At 44.0% G+C, this 22635-nt stretch overlaps 1 protein-coding gene across 1 annotated transcript; it reads left to right on the top strand.

The window, feature by feature from the left end:
- Nucleotides 1–13065: 13065 nt before the first annotated feature.
- Nucleotides 13066–22115, top strand: GTPBP4 (GTP binding protein 4). Its single transcript, XM_065731511.1, has 17 exons — nucleotides 13066–13123; nucleotides 13282–13452; nucleotides 14480–14583; nucleotides 14659–14795; nucleotides 15398–15498; nucleotides 15857–15949; nucleotides 16437–16628; nucleotides 16716–16781; nucleotides 17512–17601; nucleotides 18250–18360; nucleotides 18618–18695; nucleotides 18804–18855; nucleotides 19299–19399; nucleotides 20010–20207; nucleotides 20458–20523; nucleotides 21611–21745; nucleotides 21924–22115. Exons 1-17 carry the CDS (start codon nucleotides 13076–13078, stop codon nucleotides 22074–22076), a joined length of 1896 nt encoding a protein of 631 aa, XP_065587583.1. The 5' UTR covers nucleotides 13066–13075; the 3' UTR covers nucleotides 22077–22115.
- Nucleotides 22116–22635: the final 520 nt, after the last annotated feature.

Raw genomic sequence — 22635 nt, 5'->3', positions numbered from 1 at the left:
TCACCTGTAGCAGTGCTCAGAGCTCTTTGATCTATTGCTGTGCATGCCCTTCCTAATGGCAATTTAGTAAGGGAGTCTGATACTTACTAATTCAATTTTGGAGTTTCCCCTTATCTGCCTTTTGTGTGCTGATATTAATTGGCACCATTTCAAAATAAAATCAGTGCTCTCAGTATTTCAGATTCTGCAGGTATGTGCAAGCACTGCTGCCTGTTGACAGCTTTATTTTCTGTGCTCAATTAATGCAATGCAGCAGTCAGTTCAGAAGCTGATGCTCTCTGACCAAGACTGCCAGAGGAGAAACTGCAGTTTCAGTAACTGCCATCTACCCGTGTCCCTTTGACCTGACTTGTTGCACAGAACTTAGAGAGACAGAGGGTAGGGGAAGTTGCCAGATCTGCTGAGACCTGTCCCTCTTCATTGTGATGGCCAGAATGGGACCCCCCATTCCTCTGCCAACCGACAACTGATACGATGCAGCTTTTAAAATCCTTCAGGATCTAAAGAGTTACTGAGATCGCAACAGTGAGCTCACAGCATTCTGTAACACAGAAGGACACAGAGGCTTTATTTCATAAGTTCTACTTTACTAAAAGTTACTACAAATCACCACTCTCAAGTACACCTATGGTTGACAAAGCAAGTATGTATTGAGCTATTATTAACAGTTACCAGGAAACGCCATGTAATCAAGAGTAACAAAAATCAATAGTATCACTAGCAGAAAGCAGAAAGCAGCAGCAGTCAACAGTACAGCAGCAATTTGCAGGCTCCAGGTTGGGTTAATTTTCTTCATAAAGATTGGTATGGTGCTAAGTTCTGGATTTGTGATGAAAATATTGTTGATAGCTGTTGCTGAACAGTACTTACATCCTCAAGGACTTTTCTGGTTCTTGTGCTGCCCTACCCCTGGGGAGCTGGGATTGCACACGGAGATGGGAGGGGAACCAGGCCAGCCCCACAGATAACCAAAGGGATATCCCATACCATACTGTGATCACCAATAAAATCTGGAGGGAAAGAAGGAGGAGAGGGAGAACCACTCAGAGTTACAGTGTTTGTCTTCCCAAATAATCATGACATGCCTAGGATCGTGCTTTCCTGGAAATGGTTGAACATTTCCTTGCAGATGGGAAGAAGTCAATGTCTTCCTTGTTTGGATTTGCTTGTGGGTCCAGCTTTTATTTTACCTATTAGACTGTCTATATCCCAACACAGGAGTTTTCTCACTTCTGCTTTTCTGATTCTGAATCGTGTGCTCAGCTGCCTAACAGGGTTACACCACAACAATTTTAGATCTATACCTGATATGACTCTCTATACATATTAATATTACACGTTAGAACAAACCTTTCACTTGGAAAGTAGAAAATACAATTGATTACTTATAAATGCATGCATATATTTCAAAGTGTTACTGGTACCAAGCTCTATCAAACCAATCCCAGAAGGAGACAATGCCACCTCAGAATTGGGCCAGTAAAGACCAGGCCCCACAGGGGGACCAAATAAATAACGAACAAAGTCTCACTGTGAGGTTGAGCCGCGTCACGGTGCTGGAAGCAGCCAGGTATCCCCAGCAAAGGCTCAGTTCAGGTCAGCAATCCTGAAGGGAAAGGATGAGTCCACGCAGCATGGGGTGTTCTCCAAGAGAGACTCCATCGGGATGGAGAACTGGTCCCTGTTATAGCACGGGCACTGGGGAGGGTGTGGGACACCACCTCTCCGAGCACCCAATGGATGCTGCTCCGTTCTTGTTTGCACTCGAGACAACCAATAGGCAGTGATGTTTCCAGTTCTCTCAGACAGAATTTTGCTTATCCCAGCCTGTTTTCCTTTCTTTCAGCCAAAGCAGCCAATAGCAGTGCTGGTTTCAGCTTTCTCAGGATGTTTTCCCCTTTCTTCCAGACTATTTTCACTCTGCCAGATGATAAGCTGCCGTTCCCACTCCTCGGTTTGCCCTTATCGATGGTATCTGCAGGATGCCTCTGGTTCCAAGGTGCTCAGCTGCACTTCCAAGAGGCACTGCTGCTTCTCAGGGATGCTTCTGGCCCACAGGCCCAGCTCCTGGGCTGGCAGTTCTCAGGCTGGCAGGCAGTTCTTCTGTCTGGGTTTCAGCAGTCATTTACTGTCAGTATTTTTCCCACTATAGCCAGGTCACCTTTATGGCTGCTCCCATCACTTCACACCTTGAGCTGTGGTCACTTGTGGATCACTAGGAGTGAGACTACACCACGCCTGGTGCGTCCCTCTTGCCTCCTAGTGCGTGAGGCGGGGCAGACTTGTGTCCGTTCAGGCGCAGTGTTGTACCTTCTGGGATGGTTTGTTAGCTGAGACACGAGCATGCAGCACCAGTTCAGATAAAAGTGACACTGACAGTGATTTGACGCAAGACACAATACAGAAAAGCACAAATCCTACAGCTATATTGAGACTTAATATAATTAAAATTGCCATGCCTCTGCTCCGAGGTCTGGTACGCAAACCACAGCCACGAGCACTCTGCTGAGCGGCCTCCACGTGGGGCTTGTTGGGATTATTGGTGGAACATACAGACATAGCTGGATAATGTTCACACTCTATTAGATTTGTTTGGATTTGTTAGCATCAAAGCAACAGACAGCATTTATTCATTCCGCTTTGTGAGGCTAAAAGGCCTGGCCTAGCAATTTTGGATCAGCAGTTGAAAGAATGAATTAATCTCACTTCGTAGCCCTTAAAGCATTTTGGTTAATTTCAAGGTGAGATAGAAAAATTGGTTTTTGAGATTTGAGAGATCTGAGTAAGAATTTTATCCCAACAAGCTGAACGTTTGCAAAAACCATCAGCTTGATTGAGGAAGAGTGCTCCACTTCTGTGCCACTCCCAGGTGCCCCACCACAGTCTGTCCTGAGAGTTAACAAGATACTGAAGGTGCCCATCCGTACCGGGATTGGGTTCTGGGCTTCATTAACATAGGAATGATTGATTAGAGCCCATTCCTCTCAAGAATGCACACCTGGCTTTGTTCACTCTAGAACAATTTTCCTTACTTCTTTCATTGTTTTGAAGCAGTTTGTAAGCTGGGGCTCTGCAACCCCTGCGCAGAGAACATGAGGGCACAGTGGAGTGCTGCCTGAGTGCTCCCTTGAGATGATCACAGTTAATAAAGCTCCTGTCTGATGCAACAGAAAAACAAATTAGGAGCTGTAAAGGGAAATAGTTCTGTAAACAGGTTCTGTTATTGGGGGTGTGCTTGCTTTGCATAAGACTGCCAAGCACCTGGTTCTGCAAAGAACTGAAACAGACACCTTTGTGTGCATCCAAGCTCTTGTGAGCTTGTTGTCTCACTTGCTGAGCACAGACTTAATCCCTACTAGGGGTAACACAGAGACCGAGCCAGGCTATGGCACAAGGACATGGCTATGGCACAAGGGGAGGCTCAGGCGTGCCTTTATTGCTCTCTACAAGTACCTGAAGGGAGGCTGTGTTTAGTGGGGGTCTGCCTCTTCTGGCATGTAACTAGTGATAGAACTAGAGGGAATGGCCTCAAGTTGTGCCAGGGGAGATTCAGGCTGGACGTTTGGAAATACTTCTCCCAGGGAGCAGTCAGGTTCTGGAATGAGCTGCCCGGGGAGGTGGTGGAGTCACCATCACTGGAGGTGTTCAAGAAATGTTTAGATGTTGTACTGAGGGAACTGGAAAATAATGGTGATAGGTGGATGGTTCTATGATTCTAAGCACCCAGCAGTTGTCTCTTACCAACATTAGTGACACAAAGCCAGAACCACCCAGGTATTAAAATGGTTGGTCACCAGCTCCATCCATGCAGTGCTTGCAGGATGAACACCATGGATCAGGAAAACAATTAAATTTCATTAAGCATTAATTGGCTTCTAGTCTGTCACACTTAAATTGAAAGTGCATTTGGGTGTGATTGCAATATTAAGTCTAATTACAATTTTTCATCTTTTCCACCTGAGTTGAACTTATAACCTGGGGCATGGTAACGCTCCATGGGGAATTACATGGATGTGCTGCAGAAGGCTTACTGTCAGTAATTTGGAGTACAGGGGGTTAGTATGCCAAATTAGTGTCAGACCAAGATGCTGCAGGGGTAGGTCCTGCTAACCACCAAAATTTAGTATCCCATATGAGAGTGGTATAAGCAAACCCAACAATTGATTCATTGCCTGCTTGAGAAATCACCTTCATAAACTGAACAACGTGACTGCTGTTCCACCCCTGGGATAAGAGAACAAACATGATTATAATTATTAGGTATGACCCAATCACTGTGTACATAAAATAACAATGATAAGAAGGGAAGGAAATTGCTCTCGACATTGCTTCATTTCACAGCAATTTGCCAAACAATCCAAGTGCTGAATAAGGTAAGACTGGGATCCAGGATGATTTGAGCTTCCAGTTGCTGATGCTGCAGTCAGGATAACCTGAAAGAGAAAACAAAATCGCTTCATTCCTTTTGGGTTATTGGCTAATTTGGAAATCCAGTGTTCAAAGAGAAGAATCTCATTACTCTGCTGAGCCAGCACCTCCCACACAGCAGTCTGAAGGAGCAATTGCAATATGGAAGGAAAGCCTCCCTTTGCGGTGTGATTAACACGAGCAGTTTATCCAGTATATAAGTGGTGATGACCATTTATGTCTGAACTTGGAGTTACAGTGCAGATGCTGAAGCTTCTCAGTATGGGAGTCACTGCCAAATCCCAGCCCACCTGTGGAGGACTTGGTGTTTGTGCTTGGAGCCAGCAGGGCTGCCTGCTGCTTGGCAACCCACCTAGCTCCTGTGTTCTGGCTGCTCTGTTCTCAGCTCTTGAGTGCAGCCTCCCCTCCCCTCCCCTTCATTTCTCAGAACGGATCCAACCATGAACCAGGCAGCATCTTTCTTTAATGAGGTTAAAAATGGTATTTCCTGAATGGGCGAGGGCAGCATTTCCAGGGGTGGTTCAGTGCAGTCTTTTTTGGTGCCCACTGTGTGGCTCAAAGCATTGAGATAACAGCAGATCTGTCCAGAGCACATTAAAACAAAACTGCTATAAACATTGTAGTAGGGACACTCAGACACTGAGACCCACATTTAGCAAAAGCCACCTGGTCAGTGGACTCCTGGGGATCTGCCAAAATCAAGCTAGTCCTGCCCAATCAAAACTCTTACATACTGTAGAAGGAAATAAAGTTCCTGCAGTGCACATGAGAAAACATTCTGGGCAAAGCAGTCTGGATTGTTCCTGCTTCAGGAAAAGGCAAGCCCATTTGTGGAATCGTTTTTGTTCAAGGACCTCATGCACGTCGTGGGCAATGAGGAAGGATGGGGAAGTCATGTGTGTACCTCAAAGGGATTTGATGCTGGGTGAGAACAGACAGTAATTTGAATTGTGTGATGCTAGTTGCTATATAATACTGCATGTCATCACTACTATGTTTTTTACATGCTTTGTCACTGGTATTACAGTAATAATCACCCAGATTAAAGAAGAATGACTTCTGATGGAACCAGAACTGGCTTCAGCATGCAGCAGTGCAACACTACGCGTCATCCTCCCTGCTCTGAAGGACTGTTATGACAGATGGAGCCCGAAGTCATGGACTAAATAAATGCCACAGACAATTTGGAGGGATGGCCTGCAGACTATGAGAACAATACCTGTGTGCATATGTCAAAAGGCAGGAAAGGTGGTGGTAATTAATTGGGATGTATGGGAAAATGTTGGACCTAAGAATGATGTAAATAATATGAAATAAGGGGTAGATATTACCCTGGTTTCAGGTGAGATACAGTTGATTTTTCTTCAGAGTCTCTTTATGACACTGTTCTGGCAATCAGCAGTGTTGATAGCACAGCAGTGTGTTAGTTGTTTCCAGTACTGCAAAGAGCCCAAGGATGTTTCAACTTCTTGTGCTGTCCTGTGCCAGCAAAGGGGGGGGGGTTGCAGTGGGGAGGGGAGGGGAGGGGAGGGAGGGGGGAACAAGAAGCTGTGAGGAAACAGAACCAAGACAACTGACCTAAACTGGCTAAAGGGATATTCCATATCACGTGGCATCGTGCAAAAAACTATAAAACTGAGGAGAGTTGGCTGGGGAAGGCAGCCACTGTTTGGGGACTGGTTGGGCATCCGTCAGGGGGTAGTAAGCAGTTGTGTTGCAGATATACATAGTATTGCCATGGTTTTATGATTTTGGTTATCAGTATTCCACATCATAACATCATGTAGTGCAGTGGGAGTTAAAGAGTTAATGCTCCAGCTCTATGGATCATTCATAGCTCTGGGTATACCTGTCTCAGAAGAGAAGAACTATGTTCCCCAGGGGACTTTGCATTGCTTTGTATTTTTATGTTTTCTGCTCAGAGGGAAAGATAAAACTGTTTGTGTGTCACGAGACTCTCTCTCTTTCCTCTGGGTACTGACCTAGCACTGATGGCTCAATGCCATCTCACCTTCAGTGTTTAGCATAAGGCCTTTGGTTTATCAGACACTCTCATTTTATTTGATTTATTAGCTTCAATTCCAATTATCTTGTATGATATTGTGTTATTCTGCATTCTGGTATCTTAGTTAGTAAATTAGCTTTCCTCCTCGGATCACTGCCACTGTTTTGTTTCTAGGCCCATCTCCCTTTTCCTTTTCCCTTTCCCCCTTCCCCAGATCGTGGATCCGTGGGCCTGCTGCCCCAGTCGTCACGGAACCAGGCTGAACCAGCCCGTAAACCACTGACAAATATTTATATGTATATAGTATATATACTATATATGCAGTATATATACCATAAACACACTATATATGTATATATATGTATATGAACCTTACCACCCTGTTGATTCAAATCACTAACTAGAGTTTATCAGGACCTCTTTGCCACTGTCCTTGTTAATTTTCTCTTTCTGTGAGTCCTAGATGTAGTCTTAAGGGGTACTGGTTTTACTGGACCCATAGCCTAGTATTCTGAACATTGCTATACTGATGAGTGAAAGGCTTCTGCATGAGCAGGTGTCCATTCCCAGGCAGCACACAGATAAGGATTGACTGTGAGATCACCAGAATCCTGGAGTTCCCAAGGTTTTCCAGAACTCCTTACTGGAGGGGGAACCTAACTCAGATATTTGCTGTAACGTATCTGAGGGAATAAACCCTCTGCCACCTTGCCATGTTAAGCACAAAAATTGAACCATCTGGCTGGGACCTACTCATTTAGGTTCCAGGACAGTAATGCTCTTATTTTCTGTATGAACCGGGATATGATCTCCCATTATTTGGATTTTATTGGGGTGAAATCTCCTTGATTAAAATGCACCTGTAAATCGACATTTTGACCCCCATTTTGACCCCCAGTTCTTGTGGAACTTCCAATTCATTAGCCAAAGTCTGATGTGACAGCGTAAGGCTGTGTTTGAATTCTTGGGGTAATCGGGTGAAAGCATACTGGATTCTTCTCAGGAAAAGGCAAATCTCAATCTTCAGCTTGGAGTGAGACCATGACAAATATATTCTTTTTATCCAGGGCAGCCATCCAAGGATGCACTGCTTGTTCTACAGCAAAAATAAGATTTGTAAGAGAGGGAAGAGCAGCATGTAAGAGTCATCATTCAATTTATGATAATCTACTGACAAATGCCAGGTGCTGTCAACTCCCACAGGGAGGAGTTCTGCAGCATCTGAGTTTTCTGAACAACACTCCATCACTCTAAATCCTGAATGACAGCAGTTATGCCTTGTGAGGCTTCAGGGCTAACATGATATTTTGTACATGACTTAAGGTACTTTTAGGTCATTTTGGTGCAGCATGTAATAGAAAAGGTCCTTCAGCTGCTATTTTATCTATAGAAATTACAGAGATCTAAGTCTGATCGTTTGGCACCCAGGTAACCTTAACAGTCTGAGAATTTAATATACGTATCTATACCTGTTACCTCCTGCCACTACAGGACTCAGTGCTCTTCCATAGGGCAAAGCCAGTTTTACGCTGGCTATGGGAAGCTCGTCTTTTTCCAGCAATTTCTGTTACAGAAATACTTTCTCAAGTTTTCTTTATTAATCCAGGGATATCCTGCACTTTGATCGATATTGAGACATCTGTTTGCATGAGAAAAGAGATAAAGTATTTATCTATTACAATTAATGGTAGATTTGCTAATATCAATTCTAAAAGTGTCAGCACTTGGGACAGGTTGTGAGAACTCTCAGGGCTGGAAGTTGGGAGTTCTGCTGTCAGTTTCCCGAAACAGAGACCAGAGGAGCGGATGGATCATCTGGGATTGGGATCAGAGGAGCAGATGGCTCATCACCATCAGGCACATTCTCAGCACTCACACTCGGGGTGCTGTCACCATCTATTTTGCGATTATCCCATAGTCTCTGTAAGAAGGAAGTGGGCATCTTGTCTAACTGACCTGGTGTGAATCCTATTCCTTGCAGGAGACCCCGTAAGTATCTCCTCCGTTCCAGATCTTGTTCCTGTTTATCAGGGTCTCTTCCTGTATCAGATTGATTTACTTCAACAGGGCATTTACGAACATTTTGTCCCTTTTTGTGATTTGCTCTTGGAGTCTGGGTGGTTCTGACCCATCCTTCCCTCTGGTGAGCTGTCGATTTGGGGGTCCTTTTCATAAAGGCTACCCAATATTGCAGACCTTGAGCCATTATAGTGTTCCAGTCGTAAGTCCTACTGTATAACATTAAAGCTAAGCCCTTTGCTCCCCCATATGCTGCATTTTCCAGCAGTCTCGATTTCCCTGCTTCTGTAGCCATCAGAGACATCATGTCCTCAGGTATAGCACCCTGTGCCTTAAGGGCATCCCAAGCAGCCAATCTCATCGTCCATTTGGCAAACCCATCCCGGGTATTCCAGGGAGGAGGTGGGCTATATCCCCACCGTACCTGCATTTGTCTAACAGAGTGTATTATTGAAGATAACAGAGAAAAGGTACTTTTTCCAGCCTCTGCATCAGGGTTGTGGAGAACTATTCCACCTCCTAGGAATATTTGCCTAGCCTCATTCTGATTAAGAATGAGAGCTCCAGCTCCCATCTGATAGCATCGTGCCACCCACCCGAGCCAGTCCTCATTGGACTTTTTGCTAAACTGTATGAACTTCTGCCACAGCTGTCCTGCACTCAGATTTATCGTGGTCATCATGACCTGAGGTGGCAGGGGAGAGCCCTCATCTCCACCCGGAGTTGGGAGTTGTGTGATTGGGTACAAAGAGGTAGTTTCATCTGGATTAGACTCAGGCAGTGAGGTGGGGGTGAACAGCCCGTTGCTAAAATCAGAATCCTCCTCATTCTCAGTATTCAGTGTTCGTGTCTCTTCAGCGATCTCACTCTCAGAGGCCCGGCGCGTACGCTCTCGCTCGAGCTGGCTTAAAGCCAGAGGCGTGAGGTTAGTTTCTAATTGCTGAAGTAAGTGACTCTTCAAGCTATGAGAGCCAAGGGCAGCCGCCCGTACCTCTGCATCTTCAGCCTGCGCTTCTGCAACTGCGGCTTGAGGCAAAGCCCCCTGTGAGGCAGTTTCCAGTTTCTGCCTTGTAGTATTAAACAAAGTGCCTGCAGCTGCTAATGCCTCTGTGAGGAGACCAATGAAGGACTCCTTCTCTTCGCTTCCTTTACTTTTACTACTTTCTTGCCACTTCTGAAACTCAGCTCTCAGAGCTTCCCAATTGAAACAGTTCTCAGCTACCCAGCTCCTGTCCCACTCGGGTGTTTGCCACCCCCTCTCTTGTTGCCATTTTCGCTGCTCTTCTACTGCCTCATCCCAAGCATCCATGACCTGCATATTTTACAGAATCTCACTCCTGACAACAATTAATTAATATCACAGCCTGAAGGGTGACCAAGCCTGTGGCTTTATAGAGATCACGACAGTGGGTTCACAGGATTCTGTAATACACAAGGTCACAGAGGCTTTATTTTCCAAGTTTCTCTACTTTATTAAAGATTACTAAAAATCATCAATCCAAAGTATGAGTAATAAACCAAAAGTATATATCAAGCTAGTATGAACTGTTACCAGGAGAGAAAGTGGATATCTGGTATTACTAATAGTAGCAGAAATCAATACTAGCAGCAGTCAGAATAGCAGTAAGTATATATTAATACTATCAGTTAGGACAAACACAGCACTTATGAAGTAGCAAGTATGATCAATTACTTATAAAAGCATATTTCTATCTATTTGAAGTGTTTTCATCACCAAGCACTACCAAACTATGGGCGAGTAAAGAGCGAGGAGCCCAGCAGCAGGCCCTGCAGGGGGAACAAATAACCAATGAACAAAGACTCACTGTGAGGTTGAGCCGCGTCACGGCACTGGAAGCAGCCAGGTATCCCCAGCAAAGGCTCAGTTCAGGTCAGCAATCCTGAAGGGAAAGGATGAGTCCACGCAGCATGGGGTGTTCTCCAAGAGAGACTCCATCGGGATGGAGAACTGGTCCCTGTTATAGCACGGGCACTGGGGAGGGTGTGGGACACCACCTCTCCGAGCACCCAATGGATGCTGCTCCGTTCTTGTTTGCACTCGAGACAACCAATAGGCAGTGATGTTTCCAGTTCTCTCAGACAGAATTTTGCTTATCCCAGCCTGTTTTCCTTTCTTTCAGCCAAAGCAGCCAATAGCAGTGCTGGTTTCAGCTTTCTCAGGATGTTTTCCCCTTTCTTCCAGACTATTTTCACTCTGCCAGATGATAAGCTGCCGTTCCCACTCCTCGGTTTGCCCTTATCGATGGTATCTGCAGGATGCCTCTGGTTCCAAGGTGCTCAGCTGCACTTCCAAGAGGCACTGCTGCTTCTCAAGGATGCTTCTGCCTCCCAGGCCCAGTTCCCAGGCTGTGTTCTCAGGCTGGTAGGCAGTTTCTTCTTTCAAGGAATTAGTGTTTTCTGGGCAGCCTGTGAGTTGGGCTTCAGCTAATGAAATCAAAGGATGAGAGGGAATATGAACTGCTGCCAGACTGACAGGTTACCAGATGAACCCCACTCAAAACACTTTCTAATAAGGAAATATGAGGGTGTGTTTTTCACTTGGAGAGTGCTCACTGTGTGCAGTGTGTGCCTTATAAACTCCATTTAAAACTTTAAAACTTTGAACACATATTTACAGAAAGACTGATGCTGATGAGGACTTTATAATGGTCAGCACAGCACAAGATCTGAGTCTTGCTGGGTGTCATTAGCTGCTCTGACAGTGACACAAACTTGGCAGGCCTGTGGATATGCTTAGAGAAGAGCTCCTTCTGCTCCATTAAACTGTTTTTGGCGCAAATAAAATGTGGAGTCACACCTCACTGCTTCAGGAATGTTTCAAAAAAGCAGACTGAAGTATTAGTATAGAAATATTTATGAAGCAGCATGCTCACCACAATAGGGCAGCTGTAGTGTTGTTGACAGGCTACAGCAACAGGGATGGTTGTAACAGCACGCTTATGATTGAATGGTGTTCATATAGTCATTAATTAAATGAAATTCTGGAAAGGATTAACTACTGGCCTGCCTGATTAGAGGGGCTCTTAATTTTCAAGCACCTTAAAATTTCCACTGCATTGGATGGCTGCTTGAAGCGTGGCAGCAAAATTAGTAAAGCAGTGAAATAAAGGAAACGAGGAAGGAATTAACACATTTACATTTCTAATACTGTAGAAAAAATATGCAGTGGCAGAATAAGATGTGACTAAATTCTCTCAAGGGGAATGTCATGCTTTATAGAGAGAGAGGGAAAAAAGTGTGGAAGTGAATTTTCAATTTTTCATCTGACTTGTTGTCCAAAGTGCATCACTTAATCTGGAATCTATTTTAAACAGATGCATTTTGGTGCATGCCAACTTGATATCAGTGTCAGCTAGAAGAGAGGAACAGACAAGCACACTGCATTTAACTGTATTTCCAGTTTATGTCTTTGGGCTGTGTTTGGGTCTCACTGTTTGCTGAAGACGTGCAAAAACAGAAAGCACAGAGCACAGGGAGTACACAAAAAACTGCTCCAGAATTCACTCAAGCTTCACCTTTATCAAAAAGGCCTTACAGTTTAGTGTTTTACAAGCCACCAAAAGTTACTATTAAAAAACAAAACAAAACAAAAGACCACCAGAAACAAAGCAACAAAATGAGAGGTGAGAGCATGCATGTTTGGGGTTTCCAAACCCAGCAGCATGCCAGAAGTGAGGCTGTTGCAGCTCCACAGCCAACTGGAATGGAGGCTGTGTGCGTCTCTGCCACAGGCACACATACAGCCAGAGATGGACAACAGCACTCACACACACACAGCTGGAATTACTTGATCCTCTTCCCTTCTCTCCCTGAGCAGCATGAAAGCATGGCAGCAGAAAATGTGTCATGATGTATCGAATAACTGGTCTTGGTACTCAGAGCACTTAGTTGCTAAATCTTTCCAGGTCTCTATAGCTTCTGGTGCTCAAACTCGTGATCAGGGGCTGTGGTCAGAGAGGCACACTGAGCAGGCTGTTGATGTGATACAGGCCTGTTTCACCTCTTTTCTATTTCCCCACACCTGTTCCTCCCAACCCTTTTGATTCCTCTATTTTCATAGAATCACAGATTGGCTTGGGTTAGAAGGGAGCTCAGAGATGATCCTGTTCCAACCCTGTGCCATGGGCAGGGCTGCCAACCACTGCCTCAGGCCGCAGGCCAGGCTGTGCAGGGTCACATCCAGCCTGGCCTTGAACACCTCCAGGGATGGGACACGCACAGCTCCTCTGGGCAGCTGTGCCAGCACCTCACCACCCTGTCAGGGAATAAATTCCATGACCTCTAATCTAAATCTCCCCTCTCAGATTAAAACCATTCCCCTTTGTCCCATCACTACCTATCCATGTAAAAGGTTGTTTTCCCTCCTGTTTTATAAGCTCCTTTTAATCACTGGAAGGCCGCAGTGCGGTCTCCCCGCAGCCCTTTCTGCTCCAGGCTGAACGAGCCCATCTCCCTCAGCCTCCCTCCCTCAGAGAGGCGCTCCCCACGCCCAGCCCCCACCCCCCAACCGCCACCCAGGGGCGCGCAGCCGGAAGCCGGGCGTTCTCGCGAGACTCGCGGGTTCTTCCCGTTTCCGGCGGCGTGGCGCGCAGCGGCGGCGGCATGGCGCTGTACAACTTCAAGAAGATCACGGTGGTGCCGTCCGCCAAGGTACGGCCGCTGAGGGGCGGCCCGCGCTTTGCTGCCCGGCGGAGGTGCCGTTCGCCCCGTGCCGGCGGGCTGTGGGCGTCTCCGGCAGAGGGAAGCGGGCGCTTGTCGCTTCGTACCACCGGGGCGGCTCGTAGCTGACCGCGCTGCTTTGCTTGCAGGACTTCATTGATCTGACGTTGTCGAAGACCCAGCGGAAGACTCCGACTGTCATTCACAAGCATTACCAGATCCACCGGATCCGGCAGTTCTACATGCGGAAGGTGAAGTACACCCAGCAGAACTACCACGACCGCCTCACTCAGATCCTGACCGACTTCCCCAAGCTGGATGTGAGTGCAGCCTGAGATCACAGCAGCTGTGCTTCAATCCCGGGTCGGATCCCGGCACGCTTTGGTGGTGGGCAAATGTTATTCCATAGAAGTGCTGTGCTCCGGCTGAGAAAAGCAAATTGTGCCCGTGGGGTTTGCTGAAGGATGTGCTTTGTAAAGGTTTAGCTGTTTGACTCTGTTGGGCAGGGATGCTGCTGGCAGTGCTGGAAGTAAGAGCTCCCCAAGCACATCATGTTGCCTCCCACCTCTGGTTCTTCAGAAATGTGACTTCCGTTGACAGAATGAATGTTACTCTCAGCCCCATCCAAGAGTGTGTTGGAAATGCACTCTGACCCGGTGCATGTAGTCATAACTTCCCAACTACAACTGCATCCAGGTGCCCACTGGGGCCCCATTACAGGCAGCTTCATATATGTGCTTGAACTCATCATCTGCAGCCCTAACTTTCCCTGGTGTTCTTCCATCCAGTGATTTCCTGGGAATATTATCTGCATTTTAGTATCTCATGATTAAATTTCTCCACATAAATAGCTAAAAATAGAAGAATTGAAGATGTTGCTTTCTTAGAAAACTGAAGGATTTATCTGGACGTTGAAGAAACCCTTGTTATCCAGTCTTATCTATACTTTAGCATGCAAAGGAAAGAGTTAACGCTGTTATTAGGTTTCTGCTATTGGATGAACTTATTATTAGAAACTGCTTCTGCAGGCTTCTTGCAGTGCCATTATTCAGTAAAGGAAGGTTCAGAGCTGAACTATGGAAGTATTTTATAGCACAAAAGACAAAATGGGAACTTGGTCTAATCCAGTCCAAGGCAGGGTTACATAAAAATTCAAAGCATTTAACAGTTACGCATGTCATGACCCAAGGGGATTATTTTTGGTAGGCAGGATAGTAATGAGAACAGTTCGGGGTTGTATTGTTACTTGTGTTACTGTATTGGAGGAAAAAATGAACTTTTTGCCAAGAAATTGGGATCTTCAAGAAAACAAGGTTAATTGGTTAATTTTATGTCTTTATCTTTTAGGATATTCACCCATTTTATGCAGATTTGATGAATGTTCTGTATGACAAAGATCACTACAAGCTGGCTTTGGGACAGATTAATATTGCCAAGAACCTGATTGACAAGTAAGGAATACTTGTTTGTTCAGTTTTGTGGCTGTGAGGTGGGTTCTGCATGGCTGCGTTTCGTTGTCTCTGCAGCGTTGCGAAGGACTACGTGCGCCTGATGAAGTACGGGGACTCTCTGTACCGCTGCAAACAGCTGAAACGTGCTGCCCTGGGACGGATGTGCACCATTATCAAAAGGCAGAAACAGAGCTTGGAATATTTGGAGCAAGGTTTGTGTCATAAATGCACTAAAATGTGGGAATATAAAGACATGGTATTGCTGCTCATACGAAGAATCTCAGTTGAAAACAGAGAAGTGTGTTAAATACGGAACGTAAATAATGGAAACTGGAAATAGTTCCCAAATCCCCAAACATACTGAATTTAATTCTCAGCTAAGTAGTCCTCTCATTTTAAATTCAAAACGTTAAGGTGTTAGTAACAGTTACAGAATGTCTGTGCTCACTGCAAGGTTGTAGCTATGCTTGTGTTTATCTTCATTTTCATCTACATATATCTGAGAAATTGCTAAATGTTTTGCCAGCAGTGCTTGCTATTTCAGGCTGATTGTTGCTTACCTCAGGCTGTGCTGCCTGGTAGGACTGACTCACTCCAGCTACAAGACAGCAGTCTTCATGTGTAAAATAAAGCTTCTTTTTTTTGTGTGATACTTCTGGAGTTAACAGACAACAACACGCTGTCAGAATGATCACTCAATCAGTTTATAAAGTTAAGAAAGTTACTGAGCTGTGTTTAAGCACTTCCCTGAATTTTTCTTCCATTCAAACTTGAATTAAGACAAATAACTTCAGACATCTTTAAAATGTTTCAGTGCGGCAACACCTGTCTCGTTTGCCAACCATCGATCCCAATACAAGAACTCTTCTGCTGTGTGGCTATCCAAATGTTGGGAAGTCCAGCTTTATCAATAAGGTGTGTGATTTCTCTCCAAATAATACAGAGGTACCATTTATTTAAGATAGAATAAAATATGAACCATTTGGACTTATGACAGCACTGTCTGGTCTGAGGGGTGGCACATTCATATGGGTGAAATTTCTGGAGGGATATATGTATAATTGCAGCAGATTTCACCCATAAAATTGTTATCTTTCCCAAATTAGTGCATATGGGTTTAACACATTTTCTGACAGATGAATGATTGCAGAGAAACAGCTCAAATAACCATTTCTTAGCTTCCTTGGAGCAGGTGAAGTGAGTTACAGTTATGATACACAGCTTGCAAGTCCAGGAAATACTCAGTAAATGTGCTAATACATCTTCTTTTAAGGTTACAAGAGCAGATGTAGAAGTGCAGCCGTATGCCTTTACCACTAAATCTCTCTTTGTGGGACATATGGATTACAGATACCTGCGCTGGCAGGTAAGAACTGATATCAGTTTGCATTTTTTCTTCAGAATGAAGTGGTTACAATTTGCCATTTTGCAACCTGAGTTGCATTGTTGTGCCTTGATGAGAAGCACCATGCCTGAGAGCTGCTGTGCAGCTTGTCCTAATACAGTGTGTCAAGTGGGAACAGTAGTCCAAATCTGTCTGAAAACATGCGTGTGTTTGTGTATGTTTTCAGTCTGGGGGAAGAACTGGGGCTGGAATGAGTGAGTAAGGCCAGGTGGCTTCTTGGCAGTGCTGAGTTCAGAGCCAGGCTGAGTTGGGGCTGTCCGTACTTGTTGCAGCTCAGAGTGTTTCTTACTCTGAAACCTCATCGTGTTTTGTGTTATTCCATTTCCACCTTCTCAGTTTAGCTGAGTTTATGGTCTTATTTATGACTGAAGGAGGTAATGTTTTTTTTATAAAGACAATATTGACAAGAATACGTTAAAAAGCAGCATATAAATTGTATCACTTGTAGGTCGTAGATACTCCTGGTATTTTAGACCACCCCTTGGAGGACAGGAACACCATTGAGATGCAGGCCATAACTGCGCTCGCACATCTGCGCGCTGCCGTGCTCTACGTGATGGATGTGTCTGAGCAGTGCGGGCACAGCCTGGAGGAGCAGCTGGAACTCTTCAGAAACATTAAGCCTTTGTTTGCTAACAAGGTGAGTCTGGCTTACATTGTTCATGAGCTCTGTACCTTTGTAATGTGGTAGCTTGGATTGTGAGTGTTGTTTCTTTCTTTTTGTTAGCCACTTATAATTGTTGCAAACAAATGTGATGTGAAGAGGATTGCAGAACTTCCTGAGGAGAGCCGGGTGAGCCTGATATTTTTCCCTACCTCACTCTTTCTTCCAAAGTTAACAAAAGCACTGTGTGCAAAATTCATGGACATAATTTATACTGGGCAAAAAACCATTTACAGGGCCACATCTTAAATTCAGCTGTTTAATAGTGTGATGGAAAGTAGTTTGCCAAGTCTTGACCCGTATGCCTAGTGTATACACTTGCACTGTCTGACATGCATGCTTGCCTGTAAACACCAAACCGAAAGCAACTTCTTAGCAGTTTTAGAAATCTGACACTGTGAGAACTTCTGATTACTGCTGTAGTTGGAAGTAAGACTTGAATAGCTTTGTTCAATAATTGCTGCTTCAGTAGGTGTTTAGAGATAACGAGCCCTAGACTGATAAGTGGTGATGTTTGCTCCTGTTGGAATACCCAGCAATTGGGTATACAGAACCTGTTTCTTTGTAGCTGTGAGTTCAAGGACACGCACAGTTTGTGTTTCTCTTCATCTTTTTTTCTATTTTATTCACATGTCATTTACACTTGCTTTATAGAAGGTGGTTATTTGGTTACAAATCAACAGATTGAATAGAACTGCAATCGTAAATTTTCTGTCATCTTTTTAGAAACACATTTTAATAAAGCTCTTGGGTAACAAGTTGCATGTATTGATACTGGCATAAAATTTCAGTCCTTGGTGTAATAGTATGTTAGGAAATGAGCAGAATGTAATTATTTGTGGTAATATTTCTATTTCAGAAAATATTTGAATCTTTCGAAGCAGAAGGATTTTCTGTAATAGAGACAAGTACCCTCACAGAAGAAGGTGTGATCCAAGTTAAAACAGAAGTATGTCTCTTTTCTCTCTATTTCATTCAAAAGGAATCACAGAAAGGGACCTCTGAGAGCCCTCTAGTCCAGCTCCCCTGCAGAGGACAGGGACAGCACAGCTCCATCAGGTTGCTGGGGCCTGATGCAGCCTCAGCTTGAAGATCTCCTGGGACAGAGCATCAACCACATCCCTGGGCAAGCTGTCCCAGAGCCTCACCACCCTCTCTGCAAAAGACTTTCTCCTTCTACCTAACCTAAATCTACCCTCTTTGAGCTTACCTTTCAATCTCTTTTAAATCTTTCAAACTGCTAAAAGCTTTTAGCATGCTGTTCTTAACAGCACATTGGGTGCAAATGGAAACTGATTGTATCCAACACAATGCAAAGCACTGCTTTTTTTTTTTTTTTGTGAGATTTTTCAGGGTCCTGTTGCTTTCTCTTATTGTCAGCTCATTATAAAATACTGGTTATGCCAAAAAACAGCATAGTGTGCATATTCCTATGACACTTTTTATATAAAATATGTTGATACTTTCTTGAGAGCTAGAAAGGTAAGACAGAAGGTTATAGATAGAGACTACATATTTGGGATTGAAACCTTGCTGTGCTATTTGTCATATCAGGATGGTTTTGTTCCTCACCTTGGGTTGCCTTGTGCACTTTCAGGCCTGTGACAGATTGCTGGCCCATCGTGTTGATACTAAAATGAAAGGAAATAAAGTGAATGAAGTGCTGAATAGATTACACTTGGCCATGCCATCCAAAAGAGATAACAAGGTATGCTACGTATTTACATTTTAAAATATATTTTCCAGACCTGTTTAAATAGGATGAGAATTCTTCCTTGGCTTGACACATTAACAAAATATATAGAGATTTGCTTGTTTTTTATCTACAGCTGACTTTGCTGGCGGGTGAGTCGAGTCAGCTTGGGACTTCATTCCCTTTAGAAATACATTGCTTTAAAATTTTGATTTGCAGGAACAGAATTGTTTTTTCCTTTTTCCTGGGGTGAATTGTTGCATTCCTTTCAGGAGCGGCTGCCTTTTATACCTGAGGGAGCAGTGGCACGTAAGAAGCGCATGGAAGTAGATACACCCAAGAGGAAAACAGTAAGTGGCATCTCTCAGTTAGGAAATCAGCAGATGGTTTTTAAACACTTAATGTTAGCACATAGATTTAAAATTAGGAGCTACATAAAATCGTATGTGTCTTTGCAGGAGAGAGATCTTGAACTTGAAATGGGAGATGATTATGTTTTGGATCTTCAGAGTAAGTAAATAGAAGTCAGTCTTATTGTGGGTCAGTAAAGTTTGGTCTCACTGGGGAAAACTTAAAATGGACTCCTTTCAAGTGAGTGCCGCATTTTTAAGCCCTCTGTTCCACAGCTGGTGATGTTCATTGACTCTTTCATGTCTTCTGATGTCTCTGAGTGGCTTCCTGTTTTAGTCTCAGACATAAGATGGCTCGTCTGATGCTTCAGGTTTTTTTTGCCCTCTGTATTGTGGTGTCTCATTAATTCCTGATGCATTTGGCTTTGCTATTCCTGAACAATATTTGGCAGAGGCAGGAGATCAGAGGGATTTATGAATATGTCAGAGATGCTGTGAATTTTTCCCCTTTTTAAATTTATTTGTTGTGCTGAGTGTTATCTTCTGTCACTGAACGCTGTTCTTTGAAATTATTTTAATATTTTTATTAACTTTTTTTTAAAGAGTACTGGGACCTAATGAATGCATCTGAGAAGTATGATAAGATTCCAGAGATATGGCAAGGTCACAACATCCTCGATTACATTGATCCAGACATAATGAAAGTGAGTTTTCAGTTATTCTTTTTTGCATGTTTTTGCCTCTTCATCCTTTTGTTTTCTGTAAATCCCAGTATTCCTGGATAACAGCAATGTTTTGTAAACAAGTTCTTCCACACTGTCTGCATTTGCTGTGGGAAAAGCCACTGTTCTGTGGCTTTAGGAAAAGAGGCTTTTGGCTTTGTGGGAAAAGACGCAATTTTAGGAGAATGGAAAATAGCTTTACCTTGTTGTCAGAGCAGTGGTTTGCAGGGGAAGCTGTATTTCCTTCCTCTTTGACTGATGCTGGAAAAAATGTAGCTATCAGAATGTATTAATAAGAAATTTACCCATCAAGTTTATGTCTGATGGAGCATGATATTGAAGGCAGTATGCTGAATTCTCAGTTTACAGCATTTTTATTTAATAACAAGCACCATTCTTATTTCTTGCTGGCTCTTGAGCAGTTCTGAGTGCAGACTGCAGAGCTTGCTGGGTGGGCACTTGGTTTCATCTGGTTTGCTCGAGCTCCAGAATCATGATAATAGTAGCAGAAGGTGTTTCGAGGTGGTGGTGCCAGAAACAGCTCAGGATTGTAATTTGATAATCTTTATAATCTCATTTCATCTCTTCTAAGAAACTGGAAGAATTAGAGAAAGAAGAAGAGCTGAGAGAAGCTGCTGGGGAATACGACAGCGAACCAGAAAGTGAAGATGAAGAGATGGTGGAAATCCGACAGCTGGCAAAAAAGATCCGAGAGAAAAAGAAACTGAAAATCCTGCAGTCAAAGGAAAAAGATACTCGAGGTCCGAGGATGCCTCGAACAGCTAAGAAGGTGAGCACAGAGCACGGTGCACGGCAGGCGTCGCTGATGTACCCTGCGTGAGGATGTGTAACAGCTTGGGGTAATGGCACTGCTGTTTTTCTCATGTGAGGGAGAGGGCCAAACTGTTTGCTCTTCTGTGCTCCTTCAGTTCTGATACCTGTTTCATTGGGCTGCTTTTGTCATTTTTAACGAGACAAAAGTAAGATAGAAACATCGTTCTTTAGAAGAAACGAACACAGTTTCCTAATTCTTTTTACAGGTGCAGCGGAAAGTGCTAGAGAAAGAAATGACCGAACTTGGACTTGACATGACTAATAAAGATGATGTAAGTTTCTGCTAATTAACGCTGTGCTCATCTAAAAGAGATCAGTTCCACTGCATTTTTCAAGGACGTTACAGTTGGCAAAAGAGAGAGATGAGAGCTACTGTGGAGAAAACGGGAGGCAGTTGATAGCGGTACTTTTTGAGCGATGCAGCCACGATGTGCTGGCTGAAAACTTGCTAACATCTGAATAGAATCACTCCTGCATAGATGCAGTGCCTTGTTTCATGTTGTTTGCAGTTTGTTAGAATTTGACAACTGGATTTGATTAGCCAGTTTTCATGATTGCTTTGTCGGGTGTCTGAATTAGTAGTGATGAGAGATGGATCTGTTATCACCCTGACTTACTGTTGGAGTTCTGATAGCCTGGGTGGGATTTTTTTAAGGCAGTTAAGTAATTAAGTTAATAAGTTAGGTAATTCAAACCTTTGGGAGCCATTTTGTTTTATCGTAGATTTAAGAACTATTCTGTTTTGTACAGCACGTCCAGCAGTAGTATGGCTGTGTAGAGCTTGAGACCTTGAGTTTGTTATCTGAACAAGGGCTTTGAAACAAGGAATGTCAACACTGCACATCTGAAGTAAGCATTTGTGCTTCTCAGGGCTGATGTGCCATGTTGATGTGGGAGGAGTTTGATGTTTATGCTGTAGGGTGATTGTTCTTTAGGGTTTTGTCCTGCAAACAGCCACTGATCAGAGTAGGTTTTTCCATGGCCCTTTTGCTGTTGCAGAACTGCTTTAGGATTGCTGTCCATTCCTTTGGCTGTTCTTTTTTTTTTTTTCTATACTTATGAATATAGTGAGAAAAGCTTTATGAAACTGGAGTTATTAATTTTGAGAAGAATGTATTCACTGAGATTTGGATATCACTGTGAGACAGTGACCAACAGTTGACAAGATCTCTGTGTTACTGTGGGATAACTGGAACTTCACATCATTTTGTCTTTCAGTATCCAAAAGAACTGTTTATCCTATGACAGTGTATTGCAGCATTTCACTTCCTGTCATTTTCATATTGGCCTAACTAGAAATAGGGTACTTGAGCTGATCGTTTCTGTGTTCAATGACCAAAGCACTGTTGTGGATTTCAGGCACATTATGCCAGAAGGTCTCGTAGTGTTACCAGGAAACGTAAACGTGATGAGTCTGAAACCCCTCAGTCTGTGGCACGCAGTCGCAGCTCCTCTCGTCCGCCACGGGATGTCTCTGGTCTCCGTGATGAAAAGGTTTGTTAGAGTTAATTACCTTTCACAGCAAATGGAAACTTGGTGCTAGGGCATTGTGCGTGTTGAGAGTTCACCTCTCTTTGCAGCTTCATCTTCTTGGTGTCTTTTAAAGGGTAAAGCTGTTACCTGAGGTACTGAGGAAGTCGCTCACCGTGTCTGTATGCTTGTTTTCAAATAGATGGTGAAGAAAGTCAAGACTATGGCAAAGAAGGCTCAAAAGAAAATGAATCGCCTGGGCAGGAAAGGAGAGGCGGACAGACACATATTTGACACCAAGCCAAAACACCTGCTGGCTGGAAAGAGGAAATCTGGTAAAACACAGAGGAGATGAGTGCTCCCTCTGCAATAAAGCATACGCTGTCAAAACTGAGTTTGCTCTTGTTTTCCTTCTTGGTAATGGAGGATATCAGCAAGAGCTCACACTTGTATTACAGGTAAGGTAGCTGAAGCTCAGAGAGGGAGAGTTCTGATACAGGAGTTCGGGGTCTCAGTGGGGCGGTAGGATCATGAGAGATTTATCAGTACCTGTGACAAAAGCTGCTTCTAAATAGACCTGAAAAGTGGCACTCCGAGGCTGAGATAAGGATGGTTTAACAGAAAATGCAAAAGCTGAGCACGTGAGTAAAGCAAAATAAGGAATTAATTCACTGCTTCCCATTAGCAGGCTGCTTTTCCTCTTTTACCCAACAGCTTTCACTGCTGAGGGTAATGTGGTAATGTCCTGTGGTATGGGATCTCCCCCTTCCTCTTCCTTTCCCCCCACCTTCTGTTGCTGGTCACAAGGTTCTGGGGTATGCAGTGTCCCTTGGGTTATTTGGGCCCAGTGGTCCTGGCAGTGTCCCCTCCCTGGCTTTTGTGCTTCTTCAGCCTCCAAAGTATCACAGCAGTGT

The sequence above is a fragment of the Cyrtonyx montezumae genome, unplaced genomic scaffold (genome assembly GCF_038088225.1).
Source record: "Cyrtonyx montezumae isolate F1298 unplaced genomic scaffold, pur_monq_1.0 scaffold_14, whole genome shotgun sequence".
NCBI classification, from domain to species: Eukaryota; Metazoa; Chordata; class Aves; order Galliformes; family Odontophoridae; genus Cyrtonyx; species Cyrtonyx montezumae.
This window is presented reverse-complemented; position numbering and strand designations above follow the sequence as displayed.

Coding starts and splice junctions, on each gene's coding strand:
- GTPBP4 (XM_065731511.1), top strand. CDS start 13,076: ATGGCGCTGTACAACTTCAAGAAGATCACGGTGGTGCCGTCCGCCAAG. Junction 18,361..18,617: donor CATCCAAAAGAGATAACAAG/GTATGCTACGTA, acceptor CATTCCTTTCAG/GAGCGGCTGCCTTTTATACC. Junction 18,856..19,298: donor TTATGTTTTGGATCTTCAGA/GTAAGTAAATAG, acceptor TTTTTTTTAAAG/AGTACTGGGACCTAATGAAT.